This window comes from Gigantopelta aegis, chromosome 3 (genome assembly GCF_016097555.1).
Source record: "Gigantopelta aegis isolate Gae_Host chromosome 3, Gae_host_genome, whole genome shotgun sequence".
NCBI lineage: Eukaryota > Metazoa > Mollusca > Gastropoda > Neomphalida > Peltospiridae > Gigantopelta > Gigantopelta aegis.
Window position 1 is genome coordinate 5,742,248 of NC_054701.1, and position 27,668 is coordinate 5,769,915.

Genomic DNA, 27,668 nt, shown 5'->3' on the forward strand with positions numbered 1-27,668 from the left:
CAAATGGCTATCAGTCGAGGGTTTCAAGGTACAGAGCAACCAGTTATGTTTCTGCAGCAAGTCTTAGCTCAAGACAAACTAAATCGTAAGTGCTGCACCAATTATCAACTGGTGGCTAAAAAGTGTGAGAAAATTAAACAAAAGGAACATTTCTTTAAAGTTGCAATCCAAGGTACAGTTTTAATATTTAAAAATTTAGAACATATTCATTCTTATTTTCTTCCTATGATGTGCTATTCTTCAATTTCTTTTAAAGACTGTTGGCTATTTAGGTCACATTCCAACACAGACTTATTAACAAGAATTCTGTGGAATTAAATGTCTCGTCTACCATACAATACCCATTGTTGCAACTATAAACCAAATTTCACTGACCTAGGACTTTAACGTTAAACTTTAATGTAAAAGTCATCACTGTCAAAAAAATAATACCCATATTACGAAGTATAAACGTGTGACAAAAATGACAACTTGTAGCACCTCATTTCATTTGACCTTAAATATGCTGAAATGTCATTGAACATTCCTTTCTTTTCAACTATATAATACCACAGCAGCTAGTGTAAGCAGCTGCAGCACTAATACCTCCAGTCAACATAATGGATTAATATGCACACAAGTTTTAACACACCACTGTAATATAACCTAAACACTATATTTATTATATCAATAAATACCGTATTTCCTCTAATACGCACCTGGGCACTTATTCTCATACATGGCACTATATTGAGGCCTGGTACTTATTTTTTTAAGTAAACTTTAGAAATGAAAAATAAGAATTCATAATTCAAAATTTTATTAACCTTCTGACTACTGCAGGCGAGATATCTCACCCGACGTCATGTCAGTCGATATACTGTACACTGTATACAGTGCATTCCCCAATTCATATTTCCCGCCGTTTTGCACACGACACTCACCAGAAACGGAAATATAATTAAAGAAAAAAGATTTTTTTTCAAAATGGTGGTTTTTGTTTTGATTTTTTCAATTGAAAATACCTTGAAATTTTGAGTTCAAAAAGTGGTTTTCGGCAAGTATTTTCGCTTGACAACAATGGCGGCACGTCACGGTAATTTTCAGGGATCGATAGCTGATTGTAACAGCTAATTTGATAATAAATTTGATCGTTTTACCAACAACGAAAATTAAAAAAATATTGCAATATGAATCGTAGTTCGGGTTTTAAAAAAAATTCTGGTCAGAAAACCACTGTTATCGGGAATAATGGACATAAATACTGGACAGCTGGCCACAACTGCCCGTAAGTAAACGCAACTTTTTAGATTTTTTGCCTAATTTTAATCACCATTAGCCGATCTAAAATAATAAAAAATACCAAAAAAGACACGAAAATAATACTTACCAATTCATATATGAACTTTATTTCATGTATTTATGAAACATTTAAGTGAATATATGTGAGTAAAAATTATAAACTTGTACCCACTCAACGTGGTTTTTGTTAAAAATTAATCCAGTAGTCTAAAGGTTAACCATTAAACTTTAAATTCAAACCGTAACAAAATGCTAATAGTAAACAGGACACTGAACAAATGATCACATGCTTATGTAATTTAATTTAAAATGGAAATCACTGTTTAGTTTCACCTTGCTCCTAGGCCTCTTCTTCACGAAAAACCAATGTCAGAACGCATCAGTAATAATGACCAGCTATCTTACATGGAGTTTACTGCAGACCCCACACCTATTTCTTTTAACTGGGTTACAGACCTGACTACAGATTTTCAAAGCTATCTTAGCACTACAACACTGTAAAACTGTCATAAGCTATGATGTCACATGTCATAGCCTACGATGGTTTTACAATATCACAGTGCTAAGATAGCTTCAAAAATCTGGGCCCAGATCCTTATTGGAGGCTAGCAGTTATTTGAGGCCCAGCACATACTAGAGGAAATACGGTCTATCTAGGATTCTATCTACTTGTCATTCTAGTTTTCCATAAACATCTAAACTAATTTTGAGTAACACAATAAATATATTACAAATATTATGATGAAAGGAAACACCTAGATTCCACCTCAGTACAGACAATCGATTGTTTCAATGTTACATAAATCTCTATTACTAAACACAAATACTTCAAAGTGGTAAAAACTGAAAAATAAGCTGTTAAGCTGTATTTCTGCACAAGACAGGTATATATATTTCTGGTATATCCTTGACATTTGTATACACAATCCAAGGATGTCATTAACAAGCAGTTGACAGCATGAATGAATGAATGAATGAATGAATGAATGAATGAATGAATTAATTAATGTTTAACACCACCCTAGCACAAAAACACACATGACAAAAACATACATCACAAAAACACACATCGGCTATTGGGTGTCAGTAAAGGTAAGTACATGTAAATATAAAAATTATTTACATTAAGAATAAAATTTATATAATTATGTAAAAACACAGCGTAAAGAGCTGTGGGGAAAAAGTATAATACAATACAAATATCTAGGTAAACATATTATAAACTGCAATTTTTTGTCACCTATTTGATAGATGTTTGTCAGGTACAGACTTACAAAATACACATGCTGCCCATGCTACTAAATGTTGGTATTTTTACATAATGTTGCATGTTGATAACTGCGATATCTGAATTTTAAAAATTATCCCTGATTGGTACATGTAGTAAATGTATGGTGTTAATGTATTAGATAAACCAATGAAATCGTGTCGCTGTAAGGTTCCATAATCAACCTATTTAGGTTCCATGACATTCATAGTAAACACACCATAAGATGGTTGTAGGGCATATAGTGAAACCCCTCAAAGCAGGATCCTTTGTATACCAGAATTCAATCAAAACAGGATGTTTATCTGTCCCTTTGTAAGTATCAGTACAGAACAGAACCTCTCTTAACCGGACACCCTTAATAGAGTTTCTGCTTGATCCCATGGGTGTTCTGTTTAAAGGGGTTGCACTATACTTGCAATAAGCAGCAGTCCAAGAGACAAGTGGTCACCTGGGACCTGGGAAGCACTCAACCTGTCATTAAAGAGATGAATAAATCCAATATATCTGAACGTGATCACCGATATTAATAACAATGCCAAGAATCCATCAGTCTTAGCTACCATGGAATCAATGACAAATATATCATTAACTTTTCAACAGGTTTCTCAAATCTTCTAAATTAATAATCATGGATGATGGCAAGCTTTGAGAACAATACTTAATAAAACCATCAAAATGACAATCTGCAGGATACTTTAAGCATTTAATTTTACTTATCACAATGTATTGCAACTGATAATAATCAAGCATAAATCATGAATTTGCTTTACAAAAGTAAACATTTAGCCAGATACTAATTAATTTGGATGATTTTTCCTATACTCATGTGAGCATTTTTTAGGCATGTTCCTTCTCTATAAAACATTAAACTCCTTTAAACAACTAAAACCTTCTACATTATGTTTTTCAAATGACCATGTCTAAAAAATCTCCAAGAAGCAGGTACATGTTATATACCCCTCCCCATCATCATCATCATCATCACCATCATCATCATGTCTATCATCACCATTATTCATCATCATCACCATTATCACCATTATCATCACCATCATCATCACCATCATTATATGTAATACTGTATATGTAATACTAACACATGATTGGTATTACAGTACAAGGAAAAAGCTAATCTCACTACCAAAGAGTTCTATGATCAATATTTCGTGCCACAAGACAATTTAAGATAAAAAAGATCATTACAGTCGGTTTAAAGTGGCCACATGTCGTTTATGGTCACCAGTTGAGTTCGTGCCCAATCAAATGTGGAGTAATAACCCATTTAACCAATCAATGGCCACATGCTGTGATAACAATGGAGCGCACAATGGTCTGATATTTGCAATGAATAGGCTAGGTTAACATGCTCCGCAGGACATTAAAAATCAAAGTGGGGTCTGAAGTAACCAGTGATTTTTGTCAATAAATGCCAACTCTATTTGATTAAGGTTTTAAAAATAATATTTAATTATAAATTATATCTGCAGCTTCAAATAATATATGGCAATTATATAATTTGTGTGTCAAGGACAATGGGATTTTTTTTTTTCTTCAAAAAAGGTTTTGACACAGATCTATAAAAAAATGTTTAATGTGCCATGACTAAACATCATAATTATGTTAATGGTTGTAGGGCAGATATCTATTTTTAGAAAACATTAGACTAAATTGGGTGAAATACATTGATGTAAAAAAAAGAATTGTGTTGTTGTTATTATTATTATTATTATTATTATTATTATTATTTTACACAAATAAGAACCATTAAGATAAAATTTCTATGATAGTAGTTTTTAGTTCAACTATTCTTTCTGTTCCTTAAAATTCAATTAAGAGTTTTACTGTCTCCAGGAACTCCACATTGAGCTCACCCTAAAGGGTTTTTTGGTGATTATTCAGCAGAGGGTGGACCCCTTCAAGGATCATTTCAAAACTTACAAAATTTAATGTTGTACTGACATGAATATATAAAAGCACCATAAAAGTTTCTCTTTCCAGCCATATGCAATAATCTGTTTACATAACAATTATTAAATATCAAATATATCAAATTTGTGGCAGCTGAAACTTAAATATTAAGTTGGGGTTTTTCACATGCATTTCTATATTTACATTTTATAATTATAGGCCCAACACATGTCTCAAAATATTATACTTGGCAGCAAATCACATGACTTAAACAAACAAGTACATGTATGCAGTGACCAACACACGTAAAAAAAACATGATTGTATTAAGAACTTTAAGAAAATGTTCTGGATCGGTTTTCCCAAGCAATCAAAATGTGGTTAACCGTAGATTCTAGTATTTCCTTTATTCCTAGAAACTTGCATGTCAAGTAAGCAGCAATGCCAGGAAAAACCAATATGGTGGAATGATCAAAGAAAGCAGAAGAGTGAAGTCCTATCTACAATTTAAGTGATCACAAAACTGCCACGGTGTACATGTATGACCCTTTCGGCATGTTTATTGTTTGATAGCTCTTAGAATGGAAAACCATTTAACTGGTGTATACAGGAATCCAGGTGAGAAATGTACGACATGTTTCAGAGGAATGTGAAATCAATTAAACAGATTGGAAAACAACACAAATATTCCACTCACCCATAAGATGAACATTTTCCAATTTGAAGAAATATTTCTGGGATGACAGCACTCATTTTTAAAAGAAATGGATTATTTTGATCCATGATATTTAGCAAAGTTTCAAATTCAGCCTATATAATTGTCAGTTATCAAACAAGGTGTAAGAAATGTTCACTATGAGAGAACAAACATGCTGCCACTACCCAGACTACTTTCATCCAAGGTCTTTTTATTTCACCTTTTGAGAAATAGCCTCTAAATGTCAACTGTAAAGTGATTTCAAAGCCTTCAGTTATTCATGATTGTCAAACTCTGAAGAAACAACTTTTATGCCAGAATGATAACACGGATCAAAATCGACATGAAATAAGCATTCCATAAGGTATCTAAGAATTTATAACATGCAAATACCAAAAGCTGGTGCAGAATGAATATTGTTCAAGAAAAAAAGAAAAATGATTTAATGGACAAATGGAAAAATCATTTAATAGTTATTGTTGGCTACATGTAGAATAAACATTTATTTTTAAGTGATTCAGTATTCTGTGAATAACTGGTAGAGCTGCCAACATAAAGAATATGCCATAACCTTTTGCAATTGTCTTCTCAGAAACAAACTTGTTTGGTGCACGTTTTGCTGTATGCACAACATTAGCATTCCACAACAAGTGGAATAATTATAACAGTAATCAAGTGAAGCCACACAGTTTGTAATAATGTGCAATCAGCTCCAGTATTTCCTGGTCTGCTCGTCAAGTGTAATCACAGCCGATGAAGAGGAATGAAAATAAAGCATTTCATCGGAATTATTAACTCTGGTATGTCGATTAGTAAACTGACCTTTTCCGTCAGAAAACTACGTCTGTACTTGTGGTATGCTCAGGGCTTTAGATTGTAAAGTCAAGGCAATAAATATACTCTTCAAAAGAAGAAACGCAAAACCACATTGTCGTAACATTTGGAGAATTGATTTAATTATTGAATGGTGAGTCCGATAATTACCAAATGTTGCAGGATTGTTCACAATTCACTCTAGTCCATTGTGAGTAAGTGATAGGACACACCACCAAGGTCAAGGTCATCTGGAGTCAATACCGGGTGTGGCCTCCGCGTGTGTTGACAACTGCCTGGCACCGCCTGCCCATTGAAGCAACCAGAGTACGGATGACGTCCCGGGGGATGGTGGCCCACTCGGCCTGCAAGGCTGCTGCCAGCTCGGGCAGGGTCTGGGGCTGTGGTTGTCGCTGTCGGAGGCGTCGGTCCAACTCGTCCCATAGATGCTCAATTGGGTTCAAATCCGGTGATATCGATGGCCAAGGAAGGACATTAATGTTGTTGTTCTGTAGGAAAGCCGTTGTGAGACGTGCTGTGTGAGGCCTGGAGTTGTCATGTTGGAACACTGCGTTGGCGTTGGCCATAACTGGAACGATGTGTGGGCGGAGGATCTGGTCAATGTAGCCCTGTGCATTCAGGTTGCCCTGCACGTGGACCAGGTCAGTTCTGCCAGTGTGTGAGATGGCTGCCCACACCATGACACTACCCCCGCCGAATCTGTCCACTTCCTGCACGCAGTTTGCCGCATAACGTTCACCACGACGCCTATACACGCGACATCTTCCATCATGACGTCGGAGCAGAAATCGGGACTCGTCACTGAACCACACCTGTCTCCATCGCAGTTGAGGCCATTGTCGATGAATCTGGCACCACTGCAGTCGGAGTCGACGGTGTTGTGGTGTTAAGATGACACCTCGAACTGGACGTCTGGCACGAATTCCTACCTCACGTAGGCGGTTCCGTACGGTCTGGTCGGATATCCTGCGCAAACCTGGTATTGCTGCGGCTGTGGAGGTGGCAGTAGTCAATCGTTCCCGAAGGTGGCGTACCCGGATGTAGCGGTCCTGCCCGGGGGTAGTGACCCGTGGTCGACCGGATCTAGGGAGGTCACGTGTTGATCCATGTTGCTGGTAACGGTCCCACAGTCTGGAGATGGTGCTTGGGGACACATGGAATGCCCTGGCAACGGCCGTTCTGGATTCGCCTGCGTCTAGTCGGCCGATGGCATTGTTTCTCTGCGGTTCACTGAGACGTGGCATGTCCTGGATTGTCAACTGTCGGCCAGATACAGAGGCCAGGCAAGCGAACACCCTGCACTTTTATACTGAAGGTGTTCATGTTGCACGTGCAGACAACGCACGTGCAGTGGTGACATGGTTTGCACGTGGCTGCGTTTTTGCGAATATTCACATTTTGGAACTTTATTGTACAGTAGCTGCGTTTTATCGAATGTAACCGTGGGAATGTGTTTGGGACATGCAATGACCTTATATTCACAAAGCATGAACCGGTAGGAAACATAAAATCGGAGTTATAACCCATTTGTACCCTTTTGCGTTTCTTTTTTTGAAGAGTATATTAGAAAAATTACTGCAGCACTAAAAACATTTCACTTCAAAAACTATTAAATTGGGCTGAAACAAGTATTCTGAGAATACTGCTAAAGTAATACATGTCCTCTACTGGACCCAAATTTTTTTCGTATCTTCTAAGTTCAAGGGACATGACTTTTTGAAAAATGGATAAAAAAGGCCATGAAAAGTGAAACTTGATCTGTAACAGTACATGATAAAACTGTATACAAAATTTCAGCTCAGTGTCTTGAGACATTGTGAAAAAGTCTGAAAAACATATTTTCATATCTCTTAACTCTGTCAAAATGGGAATATCAACATCAAAGTCTGAAAAACATATTTTCATATCTCTTAATTCTGTCAAAATGGGAATATCAACATCAAAGTCTGAAAAAACATATTTTCATATCTCTTAACTCTGTCAAAATGGGAATATCAACATCAAAGTCTGAAAAACATATTTTCATATCTCTTAACTCTGTCAAAATGGGAATATCAACATCAAAGTCTGAAAAACATATTTTCATATCTCTTAACTCTGTCAAAATGGGAATATCAACATCAAAGTCTGAAAAACATATTTTCATATCTCTTAACTCTGTCAAAATGGGAATATCAACATCAAAGTCAAATCTGATCTGTAACAGAACATGATAAACCTATACACAAAACCTCAGCTCAATATCTTGAGGCACTGCACAAAAACACATCTGGAAAACTATATGTCGGACAGACAGATGAACAGAGAAGAAAAAGAAATTTGTTTTGTTTAACGACACCACTAGAGCATATTGATTATTCATCATCGGCCATTGGATGTCAAACATTTGGTAATTTTTACATATTCATAGAGGAAATCCATTACATTTTCCCATTAATAGCAAGTTATCTTTTATATACACCATCCACAGAAAGGATAGCATGTAACATACCAGTCGTGGTGCACTGGCTGGAACGAGAAATAACCTAATGGGCCCACCAATGGGGATAGATCACAACGCGACCGCACATCATTCGAACGCTTTACCACTGGGCTACGTCCTGCCCCAAATGGAAGAGAGAGAGAGAGACAGACAGACAGACAGGCAGAAGGACAGACAGACAGACAGAAGGATAGACAGACAGACAGACAGACAGACAGAAGGATAGAGATGAAACCTATAGTCCTCTCTGGTTGGAAGTAACACACTAATAACTTAACTGAATTTCTGAAAATCCAGAAAGCCTTAGTAGCAGTTAATAAGATTACTGTACTAAACAGTCCTAGCTGTGCTCAGAACAGGTGTGTGTGTGTGTGTGTGGAGGGGGGGGGGGGGGGGGGATGACATCAGCCATTAAAAATTACAACCTGTTGCCTGCTAATGATACTACTAAGTATTGCTTATATCAGCAGAGCATAAACATCCCCACATTTCACTTTTATAATAAACATATGTAGGAAGGGAATGTTTGTTTTACGGGTACCCAACACATTGTTTAATCAGAATGTGTAAGTGTCATGAGTATGGTAATTACATACATGTCAGTTAGCTCTAGAGGATTAAAGAAGAAACCCAGTACTAAAGATTGTTTTGTTTAACGATACCACTGGAGCACACTGATTAATTAATCATCGGCTATTGGATGTCAAACATATGGTAATTCTGACTCGTAGTCATCAGAGGAAACCTGATACATTTTTCATAAGCAGCAAGGAATCTTTTATATGCATTTTTCCACAGAAAGGAAAGCACGTAACACAAGCTACAATTAGTTGTGGTGCACTGGATGAAACGAGAAAAAACCCAACCAGTTGAACAGATCCAATGAGGTGGTTTCATCCTGTGACACAAGCACACCAGGCGAGCACTCACACCCAAACCCAGTACTGGTAGGATATTCTGGACAAGCATCAGCAAGATTTTAAATATTTTACAACACATAGAACAGTACATCAGGCCTGTGCTTATAAACCTTAAAGTCTAAACTTTAATAAAGTCCAGACTTTAACGTCATGGCGACGCCATTCAAATAGCATTACATTAAAGTCTGAACTTTATTAAAGTCTAGGCTTTAAGTTTTATAAGCACTAGCTGAAACAGAACAAATTCACAGGATATTCTGAGGGAATTGATCTAAATAATGCAGCCCTTGAAATTCAGATGATTCTGAAAGCAATTTAGTACAGATAATAACAAAGTTAATACCTAATAATGAGAAATCAATTTTGCAATTGTTTTTAGCAGTGACGCTGCTCATTGTGAACACAAATTTCAAGGACCATAGTGCTCTCAACATTTTAGCCAAAAAAGCACAACAAAAAAATATAATGAAACCTGTTAAAGTGCACTTTACATGATGTATATAAACATAACTAGTACACAGTTTCGTTTTGGTTATCATGTTGTCACATACATAAATTTAAAAATAAAATTTAAGAGATTTGTCCTACAAAATTATGCAGTTCTCTGAATTTCCCCAAAATGGGTTGGTGGTCACCCCACAAACCACTCTTTCATCGTGTATGCTCATGCCATTCAGTGCTGATGGAATCAGTCTTAAACTGCAGGGGCATGGGCAGGAGGGGGATCGGGGGTTTATCTTAACCTCCCCACTTAACCTAAAACAATTTTTAACCAGTCAATATTAGGCTATTCATATAGGTGTCCAAGCAATATTAATATTCAACCCCACTCACCCCCCTGGTCTAAGATCCTGAATTATGACACTTCAGAAAAAACTTTTAAAGTGATTTAAACTGTTTCATGGAAGCCAACATAACTCGGCTAAGAAGAGAACTATGCAGGCCAAGTTTCTAGCACCAGACATTCCTGTTTCTTCATGTTGTACAAAGATATACATTGTATTTACACCCGTGGAAAGTTTCCACATAGCTCATTTGATAGGATTTCTACTATTTACACACTCAAAGATCAAACTATTTACAAGGTAACCTGCAAATATTATGGTGGATCAAATCATTGACAAGTCAAATACAAGAAGTCAGAAAATACTGAAAAAAAGCTAAAACAAACGTTGGAACAATGTGATTTTGTCACTTTCTAACTAAAACTGAAAACAATATGTAAGAAAGGTATACACGTGTCAGATTGATTAATAGCATAAGCTTTCAGAAAATAATTCCATGAAGATCACGCTAACACATCTGAAAACAAAATACATGGATGTCATCAAATCTGTGATAAGCCGCAACCTTTATGAGTATCATAAACAGGCTCTTTCCTACAGTGGGTAAGATGGAAGTCCAATGCCTTCCGACTGAATTTTTCCAAACATATTTAGTTTTTCTAAATAAATGATTAGTAATGAAAAGCAATGTTTTTGGCTTCAGATATGATAACATAATCTTTTGAGCCATTCAGACTTCAAAACCCCTTCTTACAAAAACCCTTCTTACTCCCTCAAAGAAGACACTTTGGAGAAAACTTGAGTGTTTTCTCTTTTATAGATACATTACCTGTCCTCAAACAAGTGCACCTCCCCCCCACGCAAGTGGTCTGGTCCGAACATCCCAACAGCCAATGGGATGGCCTAAATTCTTCTACTGCATACTGCTCTCTAGTTCCGGTCACATGACTGTAACTTCCTTCTTTTTCCCTGAGCGCATCGCACGGAGAACAGGAAGCGGGGAGGCCCGGGCGGGATGAATCTTGAGGACAGGTAATGTATCTATAAAAGAGAAAACACTCAAGTTTTCTCCATTTCTATAGACATTACCTGTCCTCAAACAAGTGCAGCATTCAACAGATGGTGGTGGGTGCCGAGATCCGTAGATGCTTGTGATAACTCCCCAACCGGAAAGAGGCTGACTAGTGGAAGAATAAGGCCAACCTTGGTAAGCCCTCATCCTAGGGATGCCCGTCACAGACCAATGCAGGTGATGTTAGTAACAACAACCAGAATGGTGGCATCCGTCAGCAGTGGCAGGTACGGCTCCTAGAACACATGGACCAGGAGGCGGAAGCCACATCTCATGCTGGTTCTGACAGGGTGGGAAGACGTAGCCACCAGGGATGCAGGTGTTAGGTAACCCTCACGTATTGAAGTGTTATAGTTTTTCAATAACAAGCGACAACCTAATGAGGTGCATCCGTCAGAACATTGAACAAAACAAGACCCCCGAGTGTTTTCTGTCTAGTACACCAAAGATCTGTTAGTTCAATAACGACAACCAATAACCACATGCAGTGCAGGGTAAAGGTTATCGAGACAAAAGTTCCGGCACCAGTACGTGAACTGTGCAAAAGAACAAAAGTCTAAGCAATCCTCATCTGTCTATTCGATGGACATCTCGGTATGCAGCCCAGAATCAGACAGACATCAACGGCGACGAGGACGGCTTGTATTCAACAGAGTCTGTGCAGCAACAACCGGACCCAGATGATGGAACCCCTCAACGTCTTCTGTGGAGACATCCCTCAGATAATAGTTGGCGAAGATGGAGTCCGTAGCCCAGAACCAACCAGTGATAATGTGCTGAATGGGTGTGTTGCAGTGCAGGGACATCGTGGCAGCCAAGGCACGGAGTTCATGCGGATTAGAAGCAGACGGAGCAGGTAAACCCTCCTTCTGATAGGCGGTCAGGATAGAAGACCGGATCCAGGTGGCCACCGTGTTCTTGGTAAGGTCCCTCAACCGACTCTGGTTACAGGAAAGGAAAAGTCTTTTGCGATGTTGTCGAAAAGATCTGGTCCTCTCGATGTACTGGTGCAGGGCTCTGACAGGGCACAACGCCAAGTCCTCAACGTCCGCCGGACCAACGATAGAGGAGAGGGCCTGCACAACATACGAACGAGGCGCTTGGTCTGGTAACTGATTCTTTGCAACAAAGTTCATGAGTAACCCCAAGTTGACTGCACGCCGATCTTGGTGAAAACGTACCAAGTCTACATCAAGAGCATGGAGTTCTGAGACACGGGCAGCCGTGGCAAAACCGAGTAAAAACACCGTCTTCCGCATCAAGTCTTGCAGGGAAGAGGATTCGATCGGCTCATAAGGTGCGGTCGATAACGCTCGTAACACCAGATTCAGGTCCCATCTTGGTGGCCGAAACCGGTGTACTTGATCATCAAGGCGAAACCCTTTGATCATCTTATGGATCTCAGGAATACCCGATAACTTCGTTCCAGTAGCGACATCACGAACAGTAGCGATGACCGAAACGTACCCAGCGATGGTAGACCCCTTTAATCGTAAAGTGGTCCGCAGATACAGCCAAAAAACCCAGCAAGACGAAGTATCTGGATCGTCTGAGGTTTGAGGTTTTGCCGGACACACCCTCGGTGAAAGCAAAGCCATCTGACGTTGTAAGCCACAGTAGTAGATGATCTGTGCCCTTTCAAAATGGCCGCCGTAGACTGTGAAGAAAAACCTTTCTTTCTCAAACTCTTGGCGATAAAGTCCACGCGTGCAGTTGGAACAACTGCGGACGTGGATGGTATAGTCTTGACGTGGGATGCAGCAACAGATGATCCCAGTCTGGCAGCGGTAAAGGATGTGGATCGACAAGACGTATTAGATCTGGATACCACATCCTGGATGGCCACATTGGAGCAATGAGTAACAGGCGACAATGGTACAGCTGAAACCTCTGAAGCACCCTTGGAAGGAGGATTCGTGGAGGAAAAGCGTACGCGTCCATCTGTTCCCAGCTGATGGCCAAGGCGTCGAGATCCAGAGCTTCGGGATCCAGCACCGGAGACACGTAAACCCTCAGCTGATGGTTGAATCGTGTGGCGAAGAGATCGATGTTTGGTGTCCAAAGTCTGTCGCACACCCATCGAAACGCTTCGGGATGGAGCATCCATTCCGTCGGCTGTGGAGACGACGGCCGAGACAGTGTGTCGACTAGTACATTGGAAACCCCTGGAATATGGCGAGCCCGAAGTTGCAACGGAATCTCGTCAACCAGCTTGTAGAGACGATAAGTCAACTGCAGCAGACTGCTGGAGTGGGTTCCGCCCTGACGGTTGATATAAGCCACCGCGGTAGTACTGTCTGTGGCTACCATGAGAGAGGCGCCTGACAGCATCTCTCGCCAATGAAAGATGACGTAACTGACAACATCTCCAACAGGTTGATGTGTAGATCGGCTTCATCTGGAAACCACAGCCACCAACAGGGACTGGACTGCAAGGCGACTGGTAACCGGATCAGCAAATCTGCGTTATTGTACTGAATGCATGGATTCAGAAACAAACTGGATACCGCGACCTCGAAGCATAAAATGTTGCGCCGACGTCAAAATTACTCTTGCAATGATACTTCATGAAACAGTAATAGAGTGATTCAGGAATCAAGACATCGGAAACAGCGACCCCGTGATACAGGCAAGAGCCAAGACAGCGTAGCAACTCGCTACGCTACATGCCCGATATACCTGGAAGTGAAGCAACGCAAAACAGCAACCGGCTAAAATCCACGGCCGTCACACCACCCGGTGCGAAACAGCAGCAGAGACCATCTAGACAGCATCGGTCACGAACTCTGGCGGTAACAACAGTAAACGTCAGTGAGTTGATAAGCCGCAATGAACCATAGGAAAACGGTGACGGTAAAACCCCCGTACCACGTGATGGCAACTGGATAACTTCCGGAACCAGCGGAAGTAGCGACTGTCTTGCATCGCCACCGGATATAGAGAACGATCTGCCGAATGTCGCTGAACCTTCCTCGAACAAGAGAATATCGGTGCACGGGATCTCAACACAAGTGACCGGACCAGTAGACTTTCTTCGTCACCAACCCGGAACGCTTGTAACGTCGACCCCTTCACGGCAAAGAGCCGTATGTAGACCACAGGTCTGCCAAGATTACCGGCTTGTGCTGAAAGTCAAGAATGGATCGCTTCAGGCAAGTCGGTTGACGATAGTGTGCAATCGTAGTGCACATCGACGTCACGGAAGATATAAGGTAGACCAACATCAAAGTCGACGGCTAGAACAAGGCATATCCTCTGGCATCCTGCACATGAGGAGTTATGGTCGCCATGTACAACATGTACGCTGAACTGAAGCCATCGACAGGACGTGCCAATCTGTAAGTTCTAGGAAGACGTCTGGTCCCGCCGGAAACAGCGTCATCCAAGGCCGGCGTCACACCGTTGAAGGATAGGTTGAAGACGGATACGTTCGTTGTGACGAATGGGGAACGGCACAAACGAAGTCTACTCAAGTAAACCGACATCGGATCAGTCCTCAAACGGAAACCTTCTAGAATGGTGCGAGTGGACTGTGAAGTGACGAAAGCATATACACCGCAGCGAGACAAACAGTCACAGCCATGTGGGTCACTGCGTCCGGATCTTCTATAACGGAAGGTGCCGACGCATCATCTGGAAAATCGGTCAGTAACCTGGCACAGGCACTTCGATCCAATGTACTGGCTGCATCGGAAACACGGACCGTGGACGGTCCCGTCAGGAGCCGGTGTAACCCTGAACGCCGAATCAGCTGCCGACTGGTGTGGACGGTACGATGTACACGGACCGGCAGGAGCCGGTGGAACCCTGGACACTGCACCACTTCGATCGATCACGGGACGACGGTACCGAACGGTGAGCCGATGACGCAATTTTCCAATTCGTTACAGGGCTCCGTCTGCTTGCTGGAACAACGATACGCACGGGCCAGTTACTGGTAGCCGTGTAAACCGACGGGGGCCTGTGGCAGCCAACGATCGAATGCCGATATCTGCCGGTGGAACCTCCGTGGCGATCATCGAACCCGGACCCTTCTTGGCTGAAACCGGTGGATGGGCCAGCGGCGGTAGCATATCAGATATGACAGCCAGACAATCCCTCAGTGACAAGTGGTCCGCCGCATCCAGATCTTCCAGCACCGCATGAACCGATACATCATCAGAAAGTCACGTAGCACCCGTGAACAGGCCAGTCGCTCTGGTCATGGCCCGATGGAGATACCGGAGAACCGGACCGTGGGCGGTCCCGTGTGGATACCAAGGAACGGATGACCACATCGTCGTTGGATGTGGCAAGGACGGCAACATGTCGTAGACAGCCGCCAAGCAATCCCTCATAGTCATATGGTCCGTAGAGTCGGGCTCTTCAATGACAGATGCCGCAGGCGCTTCATCACCAAAGTCTCGTAGAACTCGAGCACAGGCCAATCGATGTACCGTAATGGAAGCCGCTGGTTAAACCGGACCGTGGATGGTCCCGTCTAGCCCTCGGAGGCCTTGGAAGCCACATCAACTGAAGGTTGGCGCTGATGATCTGTGGAACCCGTAGGGAGCCATACAGGTCATGTGGAACGGCTACGGTCCCGGCTCCGATGCGCCGAAGGGGACTTCCCCGCCGAAGATCGGTGAGCCTTGGAATCCGTGGAGCGTCTATCTGAATGAGCCGGCTTCTTAGAGGGCTGCGTAGAGACCGCAGGCCTGTCATCCGAAGTCTTAAGTAACGGTGGAGCTGAAGAAGCCGCACCCCCTGAAGAGGGGACTGGAACCGGACCTGACCCCGAACTCGCCGATTTAGGTAAGGTCGCCATTGACGCCATTGTTTCTTCCAGCATGGTCGGTAGAATTGAACGTAACTCTTCCGCCACGGAGTCAGCAATCGAAGGCGAAGATTCCACCTTCTTGGTCCTCGAAGATTCCACCTTCTTGGTCCTCGCTGACACCACCTTCAGGTAAGCCGCGAACTCGACATCAGACAAGCCCGCACAAAGGTCGCATCTAGAAGTGAGGCCACACGAACACGACAACCTGGGTCGCCGCCGGCTAACTTCTTGCAGCGTAACACGCTCGAACTAGTCGCCTGAACATTATCAGATATGATAATAGTAATTTTTCAATCTGTGAAAAGAAAGAAAAACCAACCATAACACAAATACAAAGCCGGTAAATAAAGACGCCATTTTGCAAATGGCGTCCGACACGACAACCGGCGATATAACAACATTTCATGTAATTAACACTTGGCAAGTCAAGCGAAATACGCGAAAGACATATGAAAGCTAACGAAAGCTAACGAAAATTAAGGTGAAAAACATTTCACCCAAACACAAAGCCAGTCAACACAGACGCCATTTTGCAAATGGCGTCCGACACGACAACCGGCAATATAAACAACATTTCATGTAATTAAACGCTTGGAAGTCAAGTGAAATACGCGAAAAGAACATACGAAAGCTAATGAAAACGAAGGTGAAAAACATTTCACCCAAACACTAATACAAAACCAAAGGTCTTATAAAAGTTGACTCCAAACAGAGCCAAGCAAAAGGACGTCCAGACCCTTTAGCGAAGAGAAAAAGAAGGAAGTTACAGTCATGTGACCGGAACTAGAGAGCAGTATGCAGTAGAAGAATTTAGGCCATCCCATTGGCTGTTGGGATGTTCGGACCAGACCACTTGCGTGGGGGGGAGGTGCACTTGTTTGAGGACAGGTAATGTCTATAGAAATGGTACATGTGTCCTCCATATTGCCCCTTCAACATTATCTGGTAACACCTATGACTGAAATAAGTGGGTCAGGTTGAAAAAACACATTCAAATAGCTTTAAGGATAACCTTGTATCTAAATTCACCATCATCTAAAACGGGTACTATTCTTTTTAGGTATCATAATCATATATATATATAATTTTATCTCAATTAATTATCATCCAACATGTGTAATACACCGATATTTCACATTTATCTAAATTTACCATCATCCAACATAGGTTATATGCCAGTCAGGATGGTTAAATGTGAGCAATTGCTCTCACCTGCATGTGCTCATGCAAAACGATTTCCTCGAAGGTGAAAAAATGGCTCACCGTATCACTAATTTATTTTACTAAAAATGACTGTGAATTTGACACAGAGAGCAATACTTGTTCTCCTACACAGTGTCAGGACAGCAGTTTGCTACCCAGTGATTTTCAAACCAAAAGCACTGTAATAATACCCTAGTATTCTTCTGTCATCCAATACACTGGAATTTCCACCTACTTCTATAAGCCTGATGATCTTGTTTACTTTGTACTTTACCATCAATCCTTGTTTGTCTCTCCTTGATCTTCAACAATGTACAGTGTTTACTGGTGCTTACAAAAGATCTACATTTATTTGTGATTTAACATAAAATGCTTCAGCATTTTGGCCACTGTTTAATCAGTCTGGCTTTTTGTTAAGACAGAGTATATTTTGGTGGGGTTTTTTTTATTGTTATAAATGTTGTGTAATACTTTATGTAATAAATCTTCTTGTTCTTCAATTTCAAAGTAAATAACTGGTATCTGCCAGAGGAAATAACTCCAATAATTAGCTATAATTCATGCACTAAATTGAAGATAAATACTATCTGAAAGTACAAATAAACTGGAAAGGAATGGCAATTTTAGCACTTTTTTTTTATCAGCTGCTGTTGGATATTGAACGGTAAATCTGAACTATAAAACCATTAGCACAATCATGCTTATGCATCTCTGTACAAGTCAAAGTCAAAAAGGAAATTATACTGTCTTGACATAACAGGTTTTAAGCAATTATTTGCCAAATTGACAAATGCAAATTAAACTTGAATTAGGCAAATATATTTAATTAATAATTTGCCAAAAGCTATTTGTAGATTTACAATGATTTTGGCTGTTTGGCTAATTGAAATATGAATTCAGCTACAGATTTTCTGACAAAATTTGCCAAATTGCTAATAATGTGCTTTTCACTGCTTTAGGAGGACTGCCACTCAACAAGACTGGTTTCACAAAATATCCTTCCTACTGCTTTTGAACTTAAGGATCATCAGAACTTTATTAATGTATACCCTAAATGCATGTATGTATTTTGTACTGTTCTAGACCAATTTCTGAACACTTGATGTACAGCAAAACAGTTATCAATCAAATTGTAACTCACCGGTAACATAAGTATAATCCACATAACCAAATGATTGGTTTCCTAGGTAAAAGGTAAGTAAACTGATTTCTAGTTACTTAAAAGTTTAATACATTGTCCCCTGAGACAAGACAGCACATGTCACTGCTGGAAACCAGAAAACAAGTAATGGCACTTACCGTTATCTTGACAATCAGCGGGGGTCTGTTTCCGCAGGTGAGCAAGTCGCGGGTCCAACCAGTGAGTTGTTTCATTGTTGTGGCTGCAACAATTCAAACAGTATGTTAATAACAAGACAAATATGGTTTCAAATATCTAAATACTAAACATCTTGAACATAACATATATATTTTTGCTGTAATCCACTGATGAATAAAGCAGCTCATTATTAAAACGAAGTCTCCATAGATACAACAAACCATGTATTTTGTTTATGGTTGACTTCAAATACATGTTTCAACTGAAAAAATGTGGAACCTGTATTTACCAGATACATCTGGAACTTGGCCACTCATTTAGTCCCTGGCTCTCTTGGTAGAATATTCTAAAATTTAGTTCCTGTACGATTTAAATATGTTTTACTGTATACTTTGTATTCTTAATAATTAGTAAAAAGTTTTATTTCTATTTTTGCTTTCACTTAAGTGCTACAAAACATGTTACAAAATACCTATGCTAAATGTTCCTAACTTTATCTGAAAACATGACATCATTTTAATGTTTTCAGTATGTACACTAAACAACAAATCATCCAACTTAAATCACTAATTTTAGAGAAAATCATACGAACTACGTCACTCCTTTTTTTTTTAGCCAAAAAGAAATTTTAATGCAGGATTTTCAATAATTTTTATAAAATTGAAATAGCCCTTTGTTGAACATGAAAACATATGTAATGTATTTTTTTTTTATTTGACTACAACTTGGTAAAATAATTTTTTTTTAAATAGTTTTAATTTTACTTTATTTAAATGTAGAAGTCTGCACTGTATTATACTATTTAATTAAGCCTGTACATACTCTATAAAATACGGTTGCCCATCATCCGTGAAGGCCATCTCCCAGTTGGAAGGTAACGGCCCCAAGTTGGACAAGCTATGAGCGCGCTCCAGGGATTTCTTCCTGCTCATTGGGGGCGGCAGCTGGTCCTCGCTGAATGGTTCCGGGGAGGTGCCAGACTCGTTGGTACTGCGGGTGCGCTTCCGGCGGCCCTCAGTGAACGGGTGGTAGCTGGGAAGCTGTGCGATCGAGTTAGTGCGCCGGACTGGCCCTTGGGGTTCCCGCGGTGGTTTGGGTGTGCCATAATGATTACCTGAAACATAAAACAGAGAATGAGTGAAAAACTCAAAATTACATGTAATGATGGTATAGAAAGTCAAGTCTTCACCAAAAAGGGCGAGTCATCAGTCCGATTCCCCTCCATACTTGGCTAGAAAGTTTTAGGAGAGCGGCAAATTGATCACCTTGCAATAAAAGTTTCAATACATTTTATCTGTGCGATATCCAGGGCATAAAATTTGGCACGAACGATTTTGTTGTTTGTCTGTCGGTTATGCAAAACCAATATAGACATGAACGACAGATCGTTCGTGCAAAAAAATGTAAACTGATGTCACAACTTATTAAGAGCTGTATTCATAACGTCTGGCACTTTGGTACGTTACACTAAAACTGAGCTCATGAAAGGAGCATTGAACAGCGGTTTAAGATACATTGTTGATATATATATTTTTTTAAAGGTATGTAATAAATACAGAACCTCACATACGTTATTTTCGCTTCCTATTTATTGCACACATTTATTGTGAGCAAGAACATACCACTCAACCGCAGTCTCATGGTAAATATTCTTGCGCACAATAAACTTGTGCAATAAATAGGAAGAAAAAAAAATGTATGTGAAGTTCAATCTGTACATTTATTTACTTTCTGACACCTGTGTGGTTACGCTGAAATATATGCATTAATTCTGAAACATGTATTGTAATGAAAACAAGTACATCCCTTGCTAAATCAATTTATTAAAACATGACATACACAGCGAAGAAAATAGTATGTTTAATAAGGGACGTTAAACATCGGCATCGATTGGATCGATCGAGGATTCGCAGAACTTCGGGTCTTTCCGTTCAGACCCGGAAGCTCAAAGCTCAATGCTTCAATCCCCGTTTCATTCAGACTATTGTTTGGTGCCAACAAGTACTCCCCTGTAACAGAACCGATGGGGTAGTGTGCTGAAATGTAAATGGCAGCTTTCAAGTTAGTCCCAGCATACCAAATAATAATAATAATTTTGTGATTATGATAAAAATTTGGAGAAAAGCTACGAAAATCACCCATCTTAGATTCTCATTTGATTACCGTTGTCGGTTAACCTTTTCATTTGTATCTGAACCACTGGAGAAAATCGTTCGTGCAAACACTAAAACCACACGAACGACATATTGTTTGTCTGAAAAAATCAAATTTTATGCCCTGGATATCTCACCCAGCACCATTTCAGGAGAGTGATCTTCAGCTCGACTAAAAGTAATAGTTTTTTCATCTTCTTTTCATTGAATATGTATACGGAAACTTACAGCTTTTACATCATTTCCACAATTATGTAAACAGGCACTAATGGTGATACCATTCCCAGTCTGGAGCTTGTCACGGTAAGACGTGTTTGTGCACACTGCACGTGCTTTCACAGCTCGACTTGGGGATCCTTCACTTTTGTTGTTTTTATCAGTGAAGTGAAGTTTTCTACTGGGATGTATGCGGCCATTGGAACTGATTGAACGCTGGAACGCTTCTCGTTTCGACAGTCTGCACCACCAGGTTGGATTCTTTTTTAGCGAGATTTCTTGCCTCCACGTCATTTCTCTGTCTGACTATGTTGACTTGTTTTTTCGTGACTCGTATGACGGCCATTCTGCAGAACGCCACGGTTGTTCGCGTTTAGTCTCTACATGTCCGAGCCTGTCCTAGCAGCACTGGAAGATTGACCGCCCCACTCTAAGAAGAAATAGGAAGCGGGGTCGGCCTGTACTACTCTTTTCTAGACTTTACTTTGTTTATTGTGATACCATCTCGTATCTTCCGGAGTCGGGCCTGTCCGCACCACTATACCAACCCATGGCATCTGGACTATACCCTAGTCTGATTCTCTCTCTCGTTCAGACAGATCCGGCTTCTCAAGATCTGTATTTCAGCACAGCACTACACCTTCAACCTATCGACTGTCAATCTAGGGGTTTTCTTGACGGGATGCAACCCATCTCATCCCTATAAGCTGTGCACCCAAACGGCCGTAACGAGGCATTCAAAACTTTATGTCGAAATTACTTCTTTCTTTTTTTAAAATATTATTAAATAGTCCGATCCTCTCTTCTTTCACTTATTTAATTTTGGACTGTCCTAAAATGCTCTAAATTATATAAATATTCGGCCGAGCAGTCAATTATTTTTATTTTTGGCTTGTAACTTTTTTTTTATTCTATTAACTTTTTAACTAATTGCTATTTTCAAAATTCTGCCCATTTTCAACTCTACCCCCACCCCCCCCCCTCCATCCCGAGTCAGGCCACCGATCTTATCGGAGGTCAGACTCGGGATGGGCGTGTTCGAAACCCTAGTGGTATATGGGCATGTTAAACTAGTTATCATCATCATCATCAATAGTGATATAGAAAGTTATAGTCTTTACATAATTTTTTCAAATATACAACAGGAAATAATGAGTGATATAAATGTTTTTCCATTATTTTTACAAATATACAACAGGAAATAATGAGTGATATAAATGTTTTTCCATTATTTTTACAAATAATGTTTTTCCATTATTTTTACAACAGGAAATAATGAGTGATATAAATGTTTTTCCATTATTTTTACAAATATACAACAGGAAATAATGAGTGATATAAATGTTTTTCCATTATTTTTACAAATATACAACAGGAAATAATGAGTGATATAAATGTTTTTCCATTATTTTTACAAATATACAACAGGAAATAATGAGTGATATAAATGTTTTTCCATTATTTTTACAAATATACAACAGGAAATAATGAGTGATATAAATGTTTTTCCATTATTTTTACAAATATACAACAGGAAATAATGAGTGATATAAATGTTTTTCCATTATTTTTTCAAATATACAACAGGAAATAATGAGTGATATAAATGTTTTTCCATTATTTTTACAAATATATAAACAGAAACTAAAGGTGGTATAAAATGATTGTTCTCCAAAATGCAAGGTTTGATGATCCTATATGAATTGATGAGGAAGATATGGACCAGATAAAGATTTCCCTCAATGTGCAGTAATGCATGAAAAGACTATCAAATGTCTGACATCCAGTAGCCAAGGATTGAAATGAATCAGTGATGTGCTCTAAGGGAGTCATTAAACAAAACAGAGTTTAACTTTTGTAACAAGCTTCGGTTTGTTAAAAATTTATAATAATCTCCTTTTTTTCAGTTACATTCCCTTGATTTAAATATATACAACAGAGAATTCATGAGGTTTAATTTCAAATAAATATTTGCATTACAAAATCAAACAGAATCTCACTAACACATAATACTACTGGTATTTATCATGTTTGTAATGTTTTTTCTTCAAGACCTGTCAAATTCAACCCTAATTTAAGCACGCTATTTGATATTTACATGCCTGTCACTTCCTTGTACTGGTTAAAACAGACAGCCTGAGAAAATCAATAAACTTCTGACAAGTAAATAATACTCACATTAGACTGTCAATATTTCTATTTACGTACACAATCAAATCGGAAGTGTCAACAAGACTGCAATAGTTTAGGTTGCAAGAGTTATCTCCCATGTTGACATCATAGTCAAAATGTTTGTTAAGACTGAAGCTTAACATATTCTTAATGCTCAGATAGAATGAGGAAGCTTCAAAGATGCTATGTAGCATTTAGATGGCCACCGCCACCACACGGGATACAGAAGCAGCAATGGATCTTCAGGACTTTAAAAATTGCAAGCATGACCATTTCATTCATGCATTGATTACAGAAATCTAATAATGCCTAACCTATGGGTTTTTTGTATGGAATAAATTTAGAATATTATTTACAACCTGGCTATAATGGGTTATGCCAGGGATTTATCACGGATATTTCGCTGTGGGATTGGGAAAATTAACACAAGTAAATCATACTTGGGACATGTTTTCAGGCCACTGAATGATGCAGTACACTACTGTTAAATTAATTTATTAGAACAGACATAATTAAATAAATATATAATGGGAATTTTTAGAACAGAAATTGTTAATTTTCAGTGCCACTTTATTTTGGGAAGGGGCCTATGTTCAGACACACAGAATGCCTGTATAAATCTCTGTATGCAAAAAAGAAATTGGCTTTCAAACTGGTGTAACAAAGCTTGTGGTATGGGCTATCCTGTGACAGAGTACAGGCTTGTAAAAAGTGAACAAATGCTCATTTCCTTGGTGCCTGAGGTACACAAGTTTATTATTGTTTGTGTATAAATGACTTATAACAACTACTGAAGCATGATACAACAAAACATAATGACATTTCCATTACATTCATTACAACCTTAATGTCATCCCACTCATCCACATGTAGCAATGCCAGTTTGTTCATTTCTCAATGAACGTAAATATAACATTGTCAGAGAACATCGTGTTATTTAGTGTTATTATTAGCAAGTATGCTATAAATTTAATTATAAGGATTGTCTGTTATTTGTTTTCATTCTTTAGGGTATGAACAAAATAAAAAAATCATCCACAAACTTATGTGCAAATAGCTTCGCGGATTCACACAATTTGTGGATGATTGTTTTTGCTCATACCCCGATGAATGTAAAAAAAATAACAGACAGTCCTTAAATGAACAAATAATATAAATGGCTATAGCAGAATTTAACATGAGCAATGTGTCTGCTGTGTGTTATATCATGTATTCTCACTGGTTAAATAAAAAGTGTAAAAAATACAACACAGCTAGGTACATAGGTACACATCCAATGACACGGTTAAACCTCTTAAAACCGGAATTCCCTAAAACCAAAAATTGTTCATGGTCCCTTTTCAAATTTCAGTATACAGTAAAATAACCTCTTTAAACCAGATATCCCTTAAAAGCAGACCGTTTACTTGGTCCTATGGGCGTCCAGTTTAAAGGGGTTCACTGTATATGAAAGGAATAAATGATTGCAATCAGGGCTGTTAGGGAAGATGCTCATTTTGTACCCAGACTTCTCATATTACCACAATTACCATGTTTACATGTAGATACTACCACAATTACCATGTTTACATGTAGATACTACCACAATTACCATGTTTACATGTAGATACTACTACATGTAGATACTACCACAATTACCATGTTTACATGTAGATACTACCACAATTACCATGTTTACATGTAGATACTACCACAATTACCATGTTTACATGTAGATACTACTACATGTAGATACTACCACAATTACCATGTTTACATGTAGATACTACCACAATTACCATGTTTACATGTAGATACTACCACAATTACCATGTTTACATGTAGATACTACCACAATTACCATGTTCACATGTAGATACTACCACAATTACCATGTTTACATGTAGATACTACCACAATTACCATGTTCACATGTAGATACTACCACAATTACCATGTTCACATGTAGATACTACCAGCTAACAATGCACTGGGGTGTCATAAAACTACCATATCTTTATATCAATATATTTTTTATGTACTCAGCTTTCAAAGAATGTATGTCATAAAACTGAATCTGAAAACATCTGATTTCCATACATACTATACACATAACTGCATCTATATGCACATTAAATTCTATCTCAGTCAAATGTATGTATTTTAGATTTTATCTGGGTCAGAAGTAAATACATTGAGTTTTATCTGGGTCAGGTGTATTTCGTGATTTCTGTGAAGGAAATCAGCCAGAGAGCCATGAGTCATGCGAGTGGATGGGGTCTGGAGAACACTACTACAGGTGATTTCACACCTCCGTATAATCAAGCGGCCAGGTTAATTGCATTCTCCAGAATGATTTATTACAGGTGACAAGAGAGGCTTGACTGGGAATTGTTCCTTATTCATTACAAGATAGTGCAGATAAACACCCCATCTAATACAAGACATACACACCCTACAAGACGCTTTTAATATAGGGGTGGGACGTAGCCCAGTGGTAAAGCGCTCACCTGATACAGGACATACACACCATACAAGACGCTTTTAATATAGGGGTGGGACGTAGCCCAGTGGTAAAGCGCTCACCTGATACAGGACATACACACCATACAAGACGCTTTTAATATAGGGGTGGGACGTAGCCCAGTGGTAAAGCGCTCACCTGATACAGGACATACACACCATACAAGACGCTTTTAATATAGGGGTGGGACGTAGCCCAGTGGTAAAGCACTCACCTGATACAAGACATACACACCATACAAGACGCTTTTCATATAGGGGTGGGACGTAGCCCAGTGGTAAAGCGCTCACCTGATACAAGACATACACACCATACAAGACGCTTTTAATATAGGGGTGGGACGTAGCCCAATGGTAAAGCGCTCACCTGATACAGGACATACACACCATACAAGACGCTTTTAATATAGGGGTGGGACGTAGCCCAGTGGTAAAGCGCTTACCTGATACAGGACATACACACCATACAAGACGCTTTTAATATAGGGGTGGGACGTAGCCCAGTGGTAAAGCGCTCACCTGATACAAGACATACACACCATACAAGACGCTTTTCATATAGGGGTGGGACGTAGCCCAGTGGTAAAGCACTCACCTGATACAAGACATACACACCATATAAGACGCTTTTAATATAGGGGTGGGACGTAGCCCAGTGGTAAAGCGCTCACCTGATACAAGACATACACACCATACAAGACGCTTTTAATATAGGGTGGGACGTAGCCCAGTGGTAAAGCGCTCACCTTATACAAGACATACACACCATACAAGACGCTTTTAATATAGGGGTGGGACGTAGCCCAGTGGTAAAGCGCTCACCTGATACAAGACATACACACCATACAAGACGCTTTTAATATAGGGGTGGGACGTAGCCCAGTGGTAAAGCGCTCACCTGATACAAGACATACACACCATACAAGACGCTTTTAATATAGGGGTGGGACATAGCCCAGTGGTAAAGCGCTCACCTGATACAAGACATACACACCATACAAGACGCTTTTAATATAGGGGTGGGACGTAGCCCAGTGGTAAAGCGCTCACCTGATACAAGACATACACACCATACAAGACGCTTTTAATATAGGGGTGGGACATAGCCCAGTGGTAAAGCGCTCACCTGATACAAGACATACACACCACACAAGACGCTTTTAATATAGGGGTGGGACGTAGCCCAGTGGTAAAGCGCTCACCTGATACAAGACATACACACCACACAAGACGCTTTTAATATAGGGGTGGGACGTAGCCCAGTGGTAAAGCGCTCACCTGATACAAGACATACACACCACACAAGACGCTTTTCATATAGGGGTGGGACGTAGCCCAGTGGTAAAGCGCTCACCTGATACAAGACATACACACCATACAAGACACTTTTAATATAGGGGTGGGACGTAGCCCAGTGGTAAAGCGCTCACCTGATACAAGACATACACACCATACAAGACGCTTTTAATATAGGGGTGGGACGTAGCCCAGTGGTAAAGCGCTCACCTGATACAGGACATACACACCATACAAGACGCTTTTAATATAGGGGTGGGACGTAGCCCAGTGGTAAAGCGCTCACCTGATACAAGACATACACACCATACAAGACGCTTTTAATATAGGGGTGGGACGTAGCCCAGTGGTAAAGCGCTCACCTGATACAAGACATACACACCATACAAGACGCTTTTAATATAGGGGTGGGACGTAGCCCAGTGGTAAAGCACTCACCTGATACAAGACATACACACCATACAAGACGCTTTTAATATAGGGGTGGGACGTAGCCCAGTGGTAAAGCGCTTACCTGATACAAGACATACACACCATACAAGACGCTTTTAATATAGGGGTGGGACGTAGCCCAGTGGTAAAGCGCTCACCTGATACAAGACATACACACCATACAAGACGCTTTTAATATAGGGGTGGGACGTAGCCCAGTGGTAAAGCGCTCACCTGATACAAGACATACACACCATACAAGACGCTTTTAATATAGGGGTGGGACGTAGCCCAGTGGTAAAGCGCTTA

General features: G+C 39.9%; 1 protein-coding gene across 3 annotated transcripts in view; it reads right to left on the reverse strand.

The window, feature by feature from the left end:
* Nucleotides 1–27,668, reverse strand: part of LOC121367437 (membrane-associated guanylate kinase, WW and PDZ domain-containing protein 1-like) — a 160,357-nt gene that overhangs the window by 106,564 nt on the left and 26,125 nt on the right. For all 3 annotated transcript variants that reach the window (XM_041491608.1, XM_041491609.1, XM_041491607.1), the window contains exons 4-5: nt 19,411–19,702; nt 18,570–18,652 (exon numbers count right to left, since the gene is read on the reverse strand). In XM_041491608.1, coding sequence (XP_041347542.1) covers nt 18,570–18,652; nt 19,411–19,702 — 375 coding nt within the window. The remainder of the gene's footprint in view (nt 1–18,569; nt 18,653–19,410; nt 19,703–27,668) is intronic.